Source organism: Anopheles arabiensis, chromosome 2 (assembly GCF_016920715.1).
Source record: "Anopheles arabiensis isolate DONGOLA chromosome 2, AaraD3, whole genome shotgun sequence".
Taxonomy (NCBI): Eukaryota; Metazoa; Arthropoda; class Insecta; order Diptera; family Culicidae; genus Anopheles; species Anopheles arabiensis.
In genome coordinates, this window is record NC_053517.1 from 98,922,141 (window position 1) to 98,937,967 (window position 15,827).

Genomic DNA, 15,827 nt, shown 5'->3' on the forward strand with positions numbered 1-15,827 from the left:
GCACAGTTTTCGCACATAAACAAGTAGCTGGAAGAATTTCGTTTTGTGAGCTACCTTTTTGGATCATCGTGAAAAACGGATTAAATTCGCTGCATGTGTGAAACATGTTGGATAACGGGAACGGTGGTTGTAAAAGAACGGTTCTGGCAGTTTGAACTAAAGCACCTTTTAACTTCATACATCGAGTGCAACCTGACGGTCTAATGATAAAACGCACAGTGTTCCGTTGCGAACTTATCGCCGGAGCGGTATCAAACCCCATATGGATCAGTGCCCTGCCATCGTATCTCACGTTATTATCAATGACTGATAACATTCAAAATGAACATTAATGAGAGACACACTTATGTGTCTGATGCAGGCGCGCAAGGACCGGACCCCAAGGACGGAGAAGGTCCTTTTACAAGGAAAAAAAAACCAATCAAATAAATCAACATTCTATGATGTGTATATGCAGCCCAAAACCCCATAACATTACCATATCATATGGTATTGGGGGACCGGTAAAAATCATTCATAATTCATTCGACACGCAATGTTGTGCTCTTTTCAATTACAGTAACCGCACACACACACACATTCGAACACAAAAAAGTGAACACACTTTCTATCGATCCTCGAATGCTGTTTGCCATTCATTAAAATGACATCCAGTCCTTTTTGGCCTGCTCTTCCGCTCTTGCTCTCTGCCTTGCTTTCAAGCTTACCCCTTTAATAACATTGCCTACATGTAGGATGTAAGCTACATCTACAGGCAGACATAAATTGTGCGACCAGCTAGCTCTCCTCCGTGCTCTAACGCAGTCAGTGGGCGATAACTTACGGTTCGGGGAGGACAAATAATAAACCTACAATGTTCGGTCAAAACTTTTCAATCAACAGCAAAAAGAGCCTCACCAGCAGGAAGAAGAAAAAAACACCTTTAACAAGGTGTACATATGTGTGTCTGGGGGTGTTTGTTGGGAAAGGTAGAAGGCGAATGGCAATTTTGTTGCGTGACAGCGTTTTGGCACACATTAGCGCAAAAAGGCGACTTGTTGACACTGTGCAACCTTCGGGTCAACGTGTAGTCCACCAGCCCACTCATTTTGATGGATCATAATTATTTCTCACCATGGCACCAGGATCAATGGCTAACAAACGCAAGCAGCAGTGGTGGTTGTGGTTGCATGTTTTTGTGTTTTTTAGCTTCATTTTAATCCACGTTTTGTCGCACGTCCCGATTTGGGCGACTACTGATGTTTTGGAAGGGATTAGACATGCACACACACACAGTGTACTTGGGGACACACTTTACAAGCCTTCTAAATATGGCCGCGACACTGGAAGTTGGCGAGCGATACCTCCCATTTAAACCTATCTTTTTCTTCTGCGCCGTATTTGGCGCTTGAAATTCGAACCTTTTTTGGGGCTCGCTCTCTCACCCGTCACCCCGTCGAGAGGGCCCCCGTCCGTCGGTATCAAACGGGACACCTATCTGACAACAAGTTGCCTCCGGTTGTACCACCACCACACAGTATGGACCTTCCGCAGTATCTCTTGCGTACCATCTGTGCAAACAAACAAGAAACTCCACTTGACGGTACGCTTTAGAGAGAGAGAAAGAGAGAGAGAAAGAGAGAAGGAGAGAAAATGCAGCAAAAGACACAAACATATTCAGGGTGGCAAAGGAGGAAAACGGTAACATTTGGTCGTCTGAACCACACATCGGGACATATTCGGGCGAACTCAACTCAGGAGGGGGAGTTGGTTTGGGTAGGTAGTGTGTGCGCTTGTTGCTGGTTTCGCTGTCAAAATTTTCGCGTAGGAGTGTGTGCCGAGTATTTTGCAGATATTTTTCCACAAAGTCCTCTACACGTGAGCCCCGACATACGAAGTTTGTGTGCGAAATGTGAATGTGAACGAGAGTGAATGTGTGACCTTTTCTGGCCACCCCAACCAAGAGGGGGGACACACCACACTGTTTGCCTACTGCTGGAGCCGAGACTGGGGTTTTGCTTTACATGTGAATTCTATCACCTTCCAAGCATCGCCCCTTTGGTCACACTCAGCGCACAAAAACGCATGTTTTGCCGCCTTGGAGTTGATTAATTTCGAAAAGAAAAAAACCCTGACTTGTCAAACAGGCGGCACAGTACTAAGATGGATCAAGACAGATTAGGGATAAAAGGCCAAAAAAAGAAAGAAAAAAGACACACGCACACAAATACAAAATTAACCCCTACCCGAACGAAGCAAAAAGCAACAACAAAATGCGGTGGTGATAAGAAATATTAAAAAAGTACAAAATTATAAGAAAAAGAGAGTGTTTGTAAGAGAGAGTGCGTACACACGGGAAAACAGCCCACGAGCGAGCAAAAAGCGAGGAGAAAGATGGCTCTCGCGGTGAGCAAGCGATCAAACCGGGGACAAACACGACGAACGATACGAACTCGCGCGCACGTGAAAATGAGAGTTAAATTACACCCTGCGTATGTGTGTGTGGAGGGGGGGGGTCGGTGGGTCGGTGGTAATGGTGAAAAGCCGGGAAAATCCTGGCTCGATGGGTTGGGACCCAGAGCATTCAACGCTCGACGCTGCACACACACTCAAGTAAATGAAAATCTCGGATTTAAGTGGCAGGAACAGGCATAACACTGCAGCTTCCACCGTGTGTTCCACGGTGCCGTATGTTACACACCCGGTCCGAGGAAAAAAAATTGGGTAGCCATGGGTAAGCGCACACCTATCACATGCCACTTGCTCTGAACAGCACAAAAAAAAAATCACATAATCACCCTGTCGCCCCCCTATGACACCCTTCCCTTTACACGTTTTGTGTTGTGCGGCGCGCGTTTGTTCGCGGTTTGCGATAAAGTGAAATTAAATGGACACAAATATTTGCTTGCTAAAGCGAGAGTGAGAGAGAGAGAGAGAGTGATAGAGAGAACGAGAGTGCGAAAGGGCAACCCCATTTCACTTGGCTAGCAGAGTTTGGTGCGCTTCTAGCAGTAGATACACACATTTATCTTATTTCAAACGTCTCATCGCCCCACCAATACACTCACACACAAACACACGACGATCTACACTGCCGTGGGTTCATTTTCGCAGTACCGAGCACCGTATCAAAGCAAAAACCCGCCTTACACAACCTACACACGCACACAGTTCGGGCTGTGGTTGTGTTTTTCTTTGCTTGTGTAATTTTCTCACCGCATACGGCACCACACCGGGAAGGACACCCCGGTTACGCGTCTTGCAAATCTTGAAACCGAATTCTTCCAAAAAAGCACCTCAAGATTTAAGGCTCGGCCTAAGAATTGTATCCACACGTTAGCTTTTTTCCTTTAGAAGGTTCTCTCCTTCAACGCGAATGTGTCTCACAGCCCAGCCGACCACATACGGTTGCTTTCTGGGGGGGTGACGGCGTGTCCAGCCGTGTCCTGTCCAGTGTAACCCATCTGCTGTGTGGTGCGCTCCAATGTAAAATTTACATTGTCCACATTTTTGTTCTCGCTCTCACTCACTCTCGCTCTTTGCCGTTATGTCTTCAAGCTTCAAACAACGCGACCGTGTACCACTACTAGAGCCATGACCTCCGAGAAAGACAAATTAACGCGAGAGCAGCAGCAAGCACAGCCTGCTTCTGAGCAACGCAACGCTAGTAGTAGACTAGAGCTCCAACTGCAGGATAGTAAGCAACCGTCACACACACGCACACGAGGGCGTCACAGCATCCGCGCCTAAATCCTACACACTGGGACGATGCGAAAATCTACTCAACACTTCACCACTCCCTGGTGCTGGCGGCCCAAAATTTACACCAAACGAAACCACCCCCTCCCCCCGGGTCCAGGTCGGAGCACTGCAGACAGAGCGCTGAGATTTATGTCCCCGCCGCCTTACACATCTCGACCTGCATCCCAATTGCGAAGACACTGCGACACGGCGGTGTCACGGAGCGCGTGTCACACTCACAGATTGGCGGTGTGTGTGTGTGTGTTTGTGTGTCTGTTCGAGCAACACACGACGGGCACGACATTCACCGACGGCAGGTCGCGCGCAAACTGTGCGAGCAGCGAAACCCTCGAGACCCTAAAACTACGCACGCGGTTAGTGTGGCGCTCTCAGGCGCAATACTCTCACCGTGGTCGTGGACGGCGTAACGGGTACGGGAACGCTCTGAGAGCTGAATCATCTCGTGCTGTTGGAGGAAATGTTGGGTGGGCGATTTTTACTACCAAGTGGCGGCGAGTGTGTTACAAAGAGATGATCCTTTTTTTTTTGGTGCGTTATGATATGCTCCAGCAGGATAACGCTGCTCCAACGCGTGGGAGCTTCATGTGGGTTCATGGCGAGTTGTCGTAACAGAGAGAAACAGTGCAAGAGAGATAGAGAGAGCTTGTCGGATGATCGCAGGATCTGCAGCATGGGCGTTATGGGGTGGCGACCCGCTTGTCGGAATGCTCAACCAAATCCCCTTCTTCCCCAGCCAGTGCGTCGTTTTGGTGCGGCGTGTTCACTGGCGTAAATGACAGGCGGTTGCTGCGTTACTGTTGCCCGTTCCCCTCTCTTCTCTAGCCAAATGCTAACGTTAACTCTCTTGCTCGATGGTTTTGTCGTGGATGAATGAGATAAAATTTTGGTATTTATAAATGAGAGCGAGAGTGAGAGACAGCTGAGAGTAGTCGGCGTGGGGAAGAAATCGCGACCAAAAGAGAGATTCGGTCGTGTCTCCGAGGTTCATTCCTAGCAAGAATTCATCGCACAGCAAAATCAGCAGGGGAATAACAGTTGAGATGAACACGTTATGCTACTTGTTTTAAGCATAAGAAGAAAGGTTCATTTTAGTATGAGATGATAGTAGTAGCATACACTACAATCAGTGACTACACTAGTAATGGGTAAATTCAACAAACCTCCCGAATCGCTTCCGAGTGACACCGTTAAAATTGAAAAAGGTTCCATAAGATAGATGCAAAACCACAAACTCAGAACCATCCGGAGCCGTCCGGAGCTGTCTGAAGTCGTTCAGAGCCGTCTGGAGCCGCTAGTCGGAGCCATTGGAGTCGTCCGGAGTGGTCTGGAGTCGTCTGGAGTCGTCCGGAGCCGTCGAAGTCGTCGGTTTGATATAGCCGGAATCGGAAGCGTAGTAGCAATGTTCAGACGCAGTTCGGAGCCGTGGATGTAATTCCCATCACTAGACTACATTTAGAGAGGCATGTACTAACATGACACGAATGCTTGTATAATGCTCTAATATCACACATTTCTTACAAAATTTTACATTCATACTTTAATTTCTGGCTTCTTTGTCTGAGGAGCTCTGAGTCTGAGTTCAAAATACCAACAAAGGATAACTATAAAGCTTATCATTGTGCTCGAACAGCTCTGCTCCAAAAGTACGCACTTTTCATTCATATGCTCTACCACGACAAAAAAAAAACATTAAAGTTTATTTTTATCTATGCTTAAGCCTTTCATTCCAAGGAACAGTACACTCGACTACCTTAGCCTGCTCCGGTATGACGCCCAGCACAGAGATTAGTTTGCTCTTCGCATCATGCTCCAACTCCGGTCATCATGGACAGCAGCGAGCACACAATGGTGGATCGGATGCTAAGAACCTAACCCCATCCGCAGTACCGCCGCTTCTTCTTGACAAAACTGATTTTGTTGAAAGATATCGTGAATTCCACATCATGCCGTGGCGCTGCTACCGAGAATATGGGCTACCACGGCAAGGCAAACAAACCTGCTGACAATGCGAGTACTACACCACTCCTTTTGTCCTGGCTTTGTGTGAATATGAACGGTTTCTTCAACGGTACCATGCAGTACCCCACACCTCCACACTCTTCAATGGCTTCGTGGGCTCAAGTGCGCAGCACATTAAAAACTTTAACCACAATCGCCAGCCCATTTGCCCATCCGATATGCGCCCCCGGGGGGAAGGAAGATGACAATGATGATGATGCAGATAACAGTACTAATACGGAAAGGTTGTTTGACGTGCTAGCTAATCTTATGTATTCGGCAAGCTGTTTGCTTCGTTTCTTGCTCATTCTAATACGGTTACATCTTGGGAAATGGAGATCTTATCAAATTCAAGCAAAGATTCGCGACGTAAAAGAAGGTGAAACTTAATTTAGATAAGCAATAGCAAGCAAAATTTGAAAACAGATCTAATCCACCACCAGAAAGCCATCGTGAAACGGCAAACATGGAAGTAATCTGCAAACAATTCATCTGACCACAGGCGCGCTCAGGCGATTGCATGCGTGAGAGGTCCAGGAAGTAGTGCGGCATTTGGACTTCCCGAAAAAGCAAACACAGCATCCTTTTCCCACATACAAATACCGTGTCTGTGTGAGATTGTTCTCCCGAGATTTAGAGAGCGAGCAAAGCTAACGTTACGTTCGTATCATCACCACAATCCGCCCCACGCTAGTGGTTCTGGTTTAGTGGAGCTAAAGGTGGGCGCATCACAACTGGAAACCCAAACAAACAAAGAGCGTAAGCGCGCGCGAGAGAGAGAAAGAATTTGTGGATCGGCGAAAGAGAAAGTAAGTGAAAGCTCGAAGCCGGCAGCCTCGGCACAGACGAAACAGAGAGAGAAAAAGGATTGTTGTGTGAGGCGCGCGATAGCGCGAATGCGTGACACAACAAGCAGCATACGGAACAACACACTGTGTCTCACGGGAAACACAGAGAGACGGATGAAACCGTGTCGGGAACGTAACTGCCTCTCCAGAGTAGAAGAACGAAGAAAAAAAAAAGGAATGTCCTTGGATCCAATCTGAGATGATAAAATTATTATGTAATCGGTAGCGAAGAGAGCAAAGGCGGCGGTGTACACACCGATGCTAGCGAGACACCTCCCACAGGTCGGCACGATTTGTTGCTTCAGATTAGAGGACAACAAGAAGGAAGAAACGGCTCACGGGAGTTAAGCGATCGCATTTTTCCAATGGAGACGCCTGGTGATTTGTACATTCTTATTTTGTTTGTTTGTTATACCAGCTACTTTTGCGTGTGTAACCAATTCCAACGGTCACGTTTCACGGTCAATACAAACAAAAACGCTAAAACGAATCCAGTGTTGCGTTGCTTCACAAGCTCACCGCATTAATTCCCAACACGCATCTCTCATCACGCGGAGCAATTAAGTAAAAATCACAAATCCGCCAAACAAAAACCGTGGGGGACGGGGGAATGCCGCTAAACTCATCCGGCATCACTCTGCAGAACCCCCCTTCCTCTCCATCACCATTCCACCCCGACCGGCATTCGTCCGTGTCTTTGCGTTGGACTTTTACTTTCGACGCATGCTCATCAAAACGGGCCACTGTGGCGGATGCTGTGCTGTAGTGCATATGCTTTTGCTCGCAGTTTGGGGGGAGGGAGGTTCCCCTCTTCCAGCTTCCTTTTTCCATATGCTCTCGGCTCTTTTTTCAACACACTGGCCCTCCACACACCATATCTCGGGGGAGGTAGCGGAGAGGTGTGGAACACGGGGCGTTTTGTTTTCTCAACTCATCAACGCAGCAACAAGAGCATGGCACCGTCTCTTTTGGGGTTGTGAGGTTTATCCCCGTCCCGGTTACAGACGGATGGATATTTCTGCGCTACCCCCTTTGTGCACGCTTTTTCAAATCGGTTGCAGTTGTATTTGACAAGGGTGGTTGGCTGCACAGTCCCCTTTTTTTGTTTTTAAAAAAGGCGGATGGATGATTCCCAAGCAAAACACTTGACTGAGTGTGCAGGATTCATTATAACACCCTTGAAACTCATTACGGAATCCGTGCCGTCGACAGTTGTGTATCACGCGCTTTGCGCTGCGCTCGAGAGGAGAAGATGTGGCTTTTTTCTCGTGTCTTTCAAAGCACACGTTGGTTGTTTCTCTGTTTCTTTTGCCTTTCGTCTGGTTTGCTACATTTCGGGTACATTGATGCCGTATTTATTGTACCGCAGTGTTTGCACATCGGTGTCGCCATTTGTGCTGCATCCCGCTGGTCAGACGGAAATGCAGGGATGCAAATTTTAACAACGGAGCAATGGAAACATTTTTGCGATGCTCGTCTCCGGCTTCCAACCAGCTTGGAAGTCAGCTTAGGCATCGGTACGAACATGGCAGCATCTGTTTAACAATGTGAAGCGCGCTACGGTAAACTAATGAGCTTGACGGAATAAATCATGCCGGGGGGCATTTGGCGCTCGCTGTTACTGTCACATTTGCGCAAGACATTTCCTTCGCTGATGGAAACTATTTATAGCTACAGTATCAAAACGATGAAGAAAACAAACAAGGTGGAAACAGCTTCCATAAACCGATACTTCCTTTGTGGTGTTTTCCACGAAAAGTTTGCAATTAAGCCACCATCATTATGCTTCTGTGCAAGAGCAGCAACTCGGGGCATCTAAACTGTCGCAACAATGCATATTAAGTATGCAGCACCGCTGATTTGAGGACGCTCTTCACTTACCTTCTCACTGTCGGTCGTGTTGCCGGACCCGAAGCTTGCCAGCGAGCTGCCGTCCTGATCGTTGTCGTTCAGCGTATCGTCGATGTCCTTCGAAAGCCGCTGGCCCAAGTTCTTGCCGCTGACCTTGGCCGGCGATTTGAGCAGCGAAAACGAAGTGCCGGAGAAGTACGTCTCCTGCATGACCTCGCGCATTCGCTTCACCCACAGCTGCTTCGTCTCGAGGCTGTTCGCCTTGAGCACGATGCGATAGTCGGACAGGATCGGGGCTCGTCCGGTCCAGATGGCAAACTTGCACTCGTCCCCTTCGATGTGTTCCGTTACGCCAAAGTCTAAAACGGGGAAACCAACAATAAATAAATAAAAAACAAGTCAGTAAAGCATCCAATCAATGCCTTCCTATCCGTCGACCTACCGGATGTGAGCAGCTTGTTTTTGTAGATGTACTTCACGGTACCGTTGGTGTCCTTCACCTCCTTCGAGAACAGTATGTACAGCTCGAACAGGAAGACGTGCCGCTCGCGGCCCTTCTTGATCAGTATCTGCTTGGTGTCCCACACGAGGAACGAGTCCTGCAGCACCACGTCGCCGAGGTTGTCGATCGGCATGTCGCACTGCTCCAGCAGCGACAGGTGCATCACGTCGTTCGCCTTCTTCGGCACGTTCAGCATCACCTCCAGCCCGTCCTTGATCTCGCCCCGGCCCTCGTCGCAGCACGACTGCAGATCCTTCAGCAGCAGCTGGTACTTGGTGATGCGCTGCACCGGCTTGATCAGGTACGCCGGCAGCGAATGCTCCAGCTTGTGCTTGCGCTGCACCTCGTCGAAGTAGGTGCCGCCGTGCTGCACCATGTAGTCCATCGACTGCGGCTTGTTCTGGCAGTAGTGCACGTACATGTCGAACTTGGTCGCCCACGTCACGAAGCAGTGACCGACGTCCTCCGGCATCGTTTCGTACTTTTCCAGCTCGCGCAGAAAGATCTTCTCGTGGAACTGGTAGATGTCCTCGATGTTCGCGAACAGGATGTGCTCGCGGCCGACCAGGTTCGGCGGCACCTGCTGGCCGCTCTTGAGCTCGCGCAGAAACACGCTGATGCACGTCTCGAGATCCTTCACGTACGTGCGCTCGGTCTGCAGCAGCTCCGCCATGATGAACTCCTTCTTGCGCGCCGATTTGCGCTTCTCCTCGTTGATTTCTTTCTGCACGGCGCCGACCGCGCCCGCCCCCGCCGCCGCCGCGTTCAGCTTTGTCTCGAGCGATGGGTCGGAATGGCGATACTCGAGCACCGAGCCACCCGCGGACCCTGCGGACGTGCCTGTTGAGCTGGTCGAGCAGGGACCGCTGCTACTGCTGCCATCCCCATTGCTGCCACCGGTCACACCGCCCGCCGGTACGGGCGATGCGCCGCCCACCGCAATCACGCTCGCGTACGATCCCGAGCCCGACGAGATGCCCGAGCTGGAGTTGGCCGAGGAAAGGGAGCGGCCCGCGTTAAGACTACTGTTACTACTATTGTTACTGCTATTGCTACTGCTAAGGTTATTGTCATCCTGTTGCTGTATGATACCAGGTAGGCCTAGAGATTTCTCCAGATTCGAGCGGTAGATCTCCATCCGCTGGCTGAAGTCCTTGTAGCGGTAGTCGACCGTCGCGACCCACTGCTTGATCGAGCTCGCGTGCGCATGGCCCTTCTCCACCAGCGTGTCCGCCAGCTGTATCAGCAGCTTCACCCGCTCGCGCGTCTCCTTCGCCGTGCTCTTGAACTCGTTGTGCTCGCGCAGCAGCAGCTCCGACTCCTCCCGGCTCGAGCACAGCTTGTTCTTGCGCGAGGACAGGTACGCCTCGCCCGTGTCGTGTATCCACTCGATCGCCTGCTTGGCCGACCGCTCGAACAGCACAAACTGCTGGCACTGGTCCAGCCGCTTCTTGCGCTGCGTCCAGTACTCGAGCACCTGCGTTTCCTGCGCGAGCAGCTTCTCGAGGATCGATTTCACCCGCGACTCGCTGTTCACCGTCGTCGGCTTGACGTGATAGAACTGCAGCGAACGGTTCGCGTACTTCAGGAACGTTTCCGCCGTGCGGCGCGCCAGCGTGCACGCCTTCAGGAACGCTTCCTTCTGCTCCTGGTGCTTCGAGATCAGCTGCACTATCTGCTGGCCCTTGTCGGTGGAGCCGCCGCCACCGCACCAGTCCTCCTCCCGCCGGTACTCCTTCTCCAGGCTGTCGAGCACGCTGCACACCTGCTCGGCCGTCTTGAAAAAGTTCTGCGACGCCGTCACCAGCTTGTGGCGCTCCTCCGCGCACGTCACCAGCTTCTGCCACTTCTTCGTCACGTCCTCCGCAATGTCCTTGATGCTCTGCGGATCGTAGTGGTTCGCGTTCATCAGCGCATCGGCCCGGTACTTCACCTGCACCGCGGACGTGTGCGTGCGCTCGATCGCCACCTGGAACTGCTCGTGCTCCTTGCGCAGCTGCTCCGCCTCCTGGAAGTTGTTCGGGATGGAAAAGTTGGCCATCAGCATCGCCTCCCCGTTCCGGATCCACGAGATCACTTGGTTCGCGTCGTTCTGGAAGTGGCACAGCTGCATCGACTGCTCGAGCTTGATGCGCTTCGCCTCCGCCATATCCTCCAGGTCGAGCTCGCGGTCGTGCAGAAACTCTAGCAGGCACTGGACCCGCGTCTGGGCGGTGTGGTTCGCGTCCGCCATGATCAGCAGCCCGGACGATTCGAACAGCTGCATCAGCTCGTGCCCCTGGTTCATCACCTGGTACGTCGTCGTCTGCATCTGGTTGACCGACTCGTTGTGCAGACGCAGGAACTGCTCCGTCTTCTGGAAGTCGCGCGACACCTCCGTGTGCTGCAGCTCCTCCGACCACATCTCCAGCTGGGACGACACCTCGAGCGCATCGCGCTCGAAGATGCGCAGCCGCAGGTACAGATCGATCTTCATGCGGCGCGTCTGCCACAGCCCCTCCAGGTCGAGCCGGTTCTTCTGTATGCGATCGAGCGCGTTCTGCACCGCCGTCAGCGACCCGGAGCTGTCCTCCTCCTCGATCGCGCGCAGCTCCTGCAGCAGCGCTTCGCCCTGCGCGATCGCCTGCATGCACGTTTTGAGCGTGTTTTCCTCCTGCTCCTTGCACTGCTCCAGCATACGCTCCGTGCCCTCGAGATGCTCGTTCGCCAGCTCGAGCGACTCCTCGTTCGTCACCTCCGCGTGCAGCTGCTCCTGCCAGGCCGAGATTTCCTTCTCGTTCGAGTAGAACACCACGGCGAGATCGAGCCGCCGGCGCCGCTTCTCGACCCGCTCCGCAAACGACGCCACGTTCGTTTCCAGCTCCTGCGCGACGGAGAAAATCTCCTGCGGTGACACCTCGCCCGACCGGGCCAGCTCTTCCGCCGCCGCCAGCAGCTTCTCCGCGTTGCGGTACGTGTTTTGCGCGACATTCTCGAAGTGCTCGTGGCTCGTCTGGTAGATGCGGGCCTTCTGCAGGCTCTTGCCGATGCCCCTGTTCTTTCGCAGAAACACGTCACCGTGGTTCTGCAGCCAGTCCAGCACCTGCTTCACGTCCTCCTGGAAGAGGCGGAGCGCGAGCTTCTGGTGTAGCCGCAGCTTGCCCGCGTGCCACTTGCTCTCCAGCGCCCGGTGGTGGCCGAGTATTTGATGTATCACTGCCAGCACGTGCGAGGCGCCCTCGCTGTAGTCGGCCGCCGGATTGCCACCGTTGAAATGCGAGTTGTCCTAAAATAAAATAAAAATAGCATCATTGAAGTGCTCCTAAGGCGTGGCTAACCAATCCGAAGACTTGGACTTACATTTTTCCGTGTGTTCACAATCGGTGGCTGATTGCAAACCTGCACCAGATGGTCGAGCTGGTAGAGCAGCTTTTTGCTAGTCGAGTGCACCTCCGTGTACGCCTGGCACATCGCCTCGTACAGCGACTGGTGCGTCCCGATGGCCGTCTCCAGGCTTTCCACATTCGTCGGCGTCGGTATGGTGGCCTCGCAGGCCGCCGCCCAGCTACTGACGCTCTCGGTGTACTGCTCCGCCTTGTGGTGGAACACGACCGACAGCGTCAGCACGGCCGTCCGCTCGTCCAGCGTGGTGACGAAGTCTTTCCACGTTTTGTCCAACCGGGCCGCGAGCGTGCGGATGTGGGCCGCCGCGTAGTGGTTGCCCTCGTACAGCCGGGCCGCCACCGCCAGTATTCGGTTGATGTTGACGCACACGTTGCGCGACGTTATGGCAAAGCGCTGGTGCTCCTCCTGCAGGTTCTTCGCGATCGCGTAGTTATGCCCGATCTCGACGTACGTCTCCTGAAACACGTCCCGGTTGTGCAGGATCCAGTCGAACATCTTCTCGCAGTCCTGCTCGAACAGGCGCAGCTGGAAGCACTGGTCGAGCTTCGTTTTGCGGTGCTGCCACAGATTCAGCAGCTGCTGCTGGGCGTTGCGCGTCGTTTCGAGCTGCTGCAGGACCTGTCGAGAGAGCCAAAGAGAGAGGGAGAAGCACAGTGTAATTAGAAAATATGTACATTAAGGAGAGTGTAATGCACGTTTGCGACAAATTGGATAGCATTAGGCGGATGGAGAGGTGTTGCACTTGTCGCTTTGACCCATATACAACGTCAATTTAAATACAATTAACCCACAGACAGCGAACCCGACCCTGGTTGTGGCGCAGTAGCAGGTAACTTCTACCTGAGTGCTACGCCGGAAGGGAGTGGGTAAACAATCCCTTACAGAACAGAGACGGAAATAATAGTTTTATGATCGTCTATAAATAGCTCTCGAGGGAAAAGAAGCAACCCGAAACCTGGAGTAAAAGTCTCAAAGACGACGGCACGACAAAAAACTTTGTCGCAATTCGATTGACCCAATCCAGGAACACCGTACCCCCAATCGTTGCTGTCGTCGTCTTCGTTGATGAGATTAGGAAGACAGGGAGAAGGTTAGCATTCTTCGTTAAAACTCAACCCATTCGCCGCTACACTACGCTCCAAGCGTGCAGTGTGATACGCTTTTGCTGCCGTAGCGTTTTGGGCTGCAGGGTTAGCCAACCTTACCAGTTTTAGCAAATTGGATTACACACGCAATAGTGGTTGTGTCGTCGGGCCTTGATGCGAACCTTTTATTGTTGAACCCTCTAGGTATATATAAATAAACCAGAACAACCTCGTCGCTGCCACTGGAAGCGATTTAACGATGTTTGGTATCAAAAAGGGGAAAAAAGAAAACAGCACAATGCTGACCTTCTTTATGTAGACAAAAAACGAACGGCTAAGTGCAAAACAATATCATTCATTCGCCTTGTTTTGCTGATTTTTTTGCATTTCGTTCCGCAAAATGGACATAACCCAAGAAAAGCCCGATTTGTCTTCCAACGTGCCATCAAAACACGAATTTCTCAGTTGTAATGTGATTGCAAAAACAAGCTCGCTGCAAAAATCTAGAACATCTCTCCAACCACACACACACACACCAAGATCTGCTCGCCGCCTATCGCCCAAGGGGGAGAGAACAGATATGCGAATTTCAAAACAATGCCTCTTCCCATTCTGAAAGCAAAACACACTTTCCGTTTGTGTTATTGAAAAATAACGCTCCCTGAACCTGAACAAGCGCCTCCCAACCTGTCCACAACAAGCACTGTGATAGATATTAAAAAAAAGAAAAGAAAACACCCTCAGCATCATACCCATCCATTAAATCCCGCTCTCTGTCTCTCCCATCCATCTCGGTTGTATTTCTTTGGATTGCTATCATCGGCACAATACTATAGTAGCCCGTACGGGATCGTGTTTCGTGAGCCGTCTTCCCCTCCGCTTTCGTCCGCTTACTCCGCCCTGTGCCATTCTTCGCTTGGTGATGATGATAGAATTTCAGATAAACATCGAGCGCGTACATGAGAAGAAACACAACGGGTGCGAGATAAAAATTAAGCGACGATTAAGAGGCCTCCACATACATTCCCGGTGGTCCTAGCACACTTCGCCCTTCCTAACCTTTCCCTGCAGACAGGAGATCGTCAGCAGGTTCGTCCGAGCAGACGATGGATTCCGATGGACGGAAGTAGTGATGGGAGCTCGGAATCGGACCTACCGGTTGATTCCGGGACCAACTCTGGAGTTGACTCCGGAACCGATTCCGGAGTTGACTCCGTTGCCGATTCTGGAATTGAGTTCGGAACCGATACCGGAGTTGACTCCGGAACCGATTCCGGAGTTGACTCCGGTGCCGATTCCGGAATTGACTCCAGCGCCGATTCCGGAGTTGGCTCCGGTGCCGATTCCGGAGTTGACTCTGGAATCGATTCCGGAGTTGACTCCGGAGTCGGTTTCGGAATCAGAATTGGATCCAGAAGCAGAATTGGCTCCGGAATCAGAATTAGCTCCGGAATCGGAATCAAACTAGGAATCGCAACTTGCCCCGGTAAAGGAATCTGGATTGACTCCAAAAAAGGTATTTAGATCCGGAATGATCCGGATCAGCTCTTTAATTGAAATAAGATGTTTCAGAAGCGAAATCATCTGAGAATCTCCAATAGAATGGATCGTTTGCAAATAAATTTTGATTCTTTGCGGCTATCAATACGTAACGTTATTGGACCCAAATGCCTATTCTTATGAAGATGCCGAAAGTGACTCCATTTCCAAACCCATTCTGATTTCGTATCCAAATCCAATTTCGATTCCGGAACCGATTCCGGAGCCGATTCCGGAGCCGATTCCGAATCCGAAGCCGATTCCGAATCCGAAGCCAATTCCGAATCTGAAGCCGATTCCGATTCCAGAACCGCTTCGAGTACTAATTCCGGAGCCGATTCCGATTACGGGTCTGATTCTGGAATCGATTCCAGAAACTTATTCCGGACCTACTATCCGGAATCAATTCCAGAAAATTTGGGATTCCAGAAAACGCCTACCGGAATCAATTCCGATTTCATTTTTCCCATCACTAGACGGAAGCAACTAAAAGGATGGAAAGGCACACGGAACCACCACCACCACCGACAAATCCAAAGACCCTTTTAATTGCAGTGCCAGCAAATTTTTAGCAGGCTAGCAAATACACCTTTCGGCACGTGATGGTGGTGGCCCCGGGAGCACGCGCGTAATAGTTTCTTTTCTTCGATTCGCGCGATTCCGCGGAAAGAAAAAGGGTGGAAATGCTCGTGAAAGCACCGTTCCTCACAGTCCACGGAATTGATTAGATAATTTCCACTATTTCTGTGTGTGTGTCTGTGTGTGAGAGAGTTTTCTTCACCCCCTTCATTATCCCATTCGGCACCCCCCCGCGAGCAGCATGGTTTGGTGGTTTGTGTTTTGTGCGTTCTTTTCTCTCTCTTTTCGGTGCCAAGCCAC

The 15,827-nt window shown here is 51.1% G+C and overlaps 1 protein-coding gene across 3 annotated transcripts in view; it reads right to left on the minus strand.

Annotated features, from left to right (window-relative positions):
* LOC120901033 (triple functional domain protein) overlaps positions 1-15,827 on the minus strand; it is a 68,656-nt gene that overhangs the window by 36,491 nt on the left and 16,338 nt on the right. For all 3 annotated transcript variants that reach the window (XM_040308741.1, XM_040308746.1, XM_040308751.1), the window contains exons 4-6: positions 12,280-12,942; positions 8,881-12,205; positions 8,469-8,797 (exon numbers count right to left, since the gene is read on the minus strand). In XM_040308741.1, coding sequence (XP_040164675.1) covers positions 8,469-8,797; positions 8,881-12,205; positions 12,280-12,942 — 4,317 coding nt within the window. The remainder of the gene's footprint in view (positions 1-8,468; positions 8,798-8,880; positions 12,206-12,279; positions 12,943-15,827) is intronic.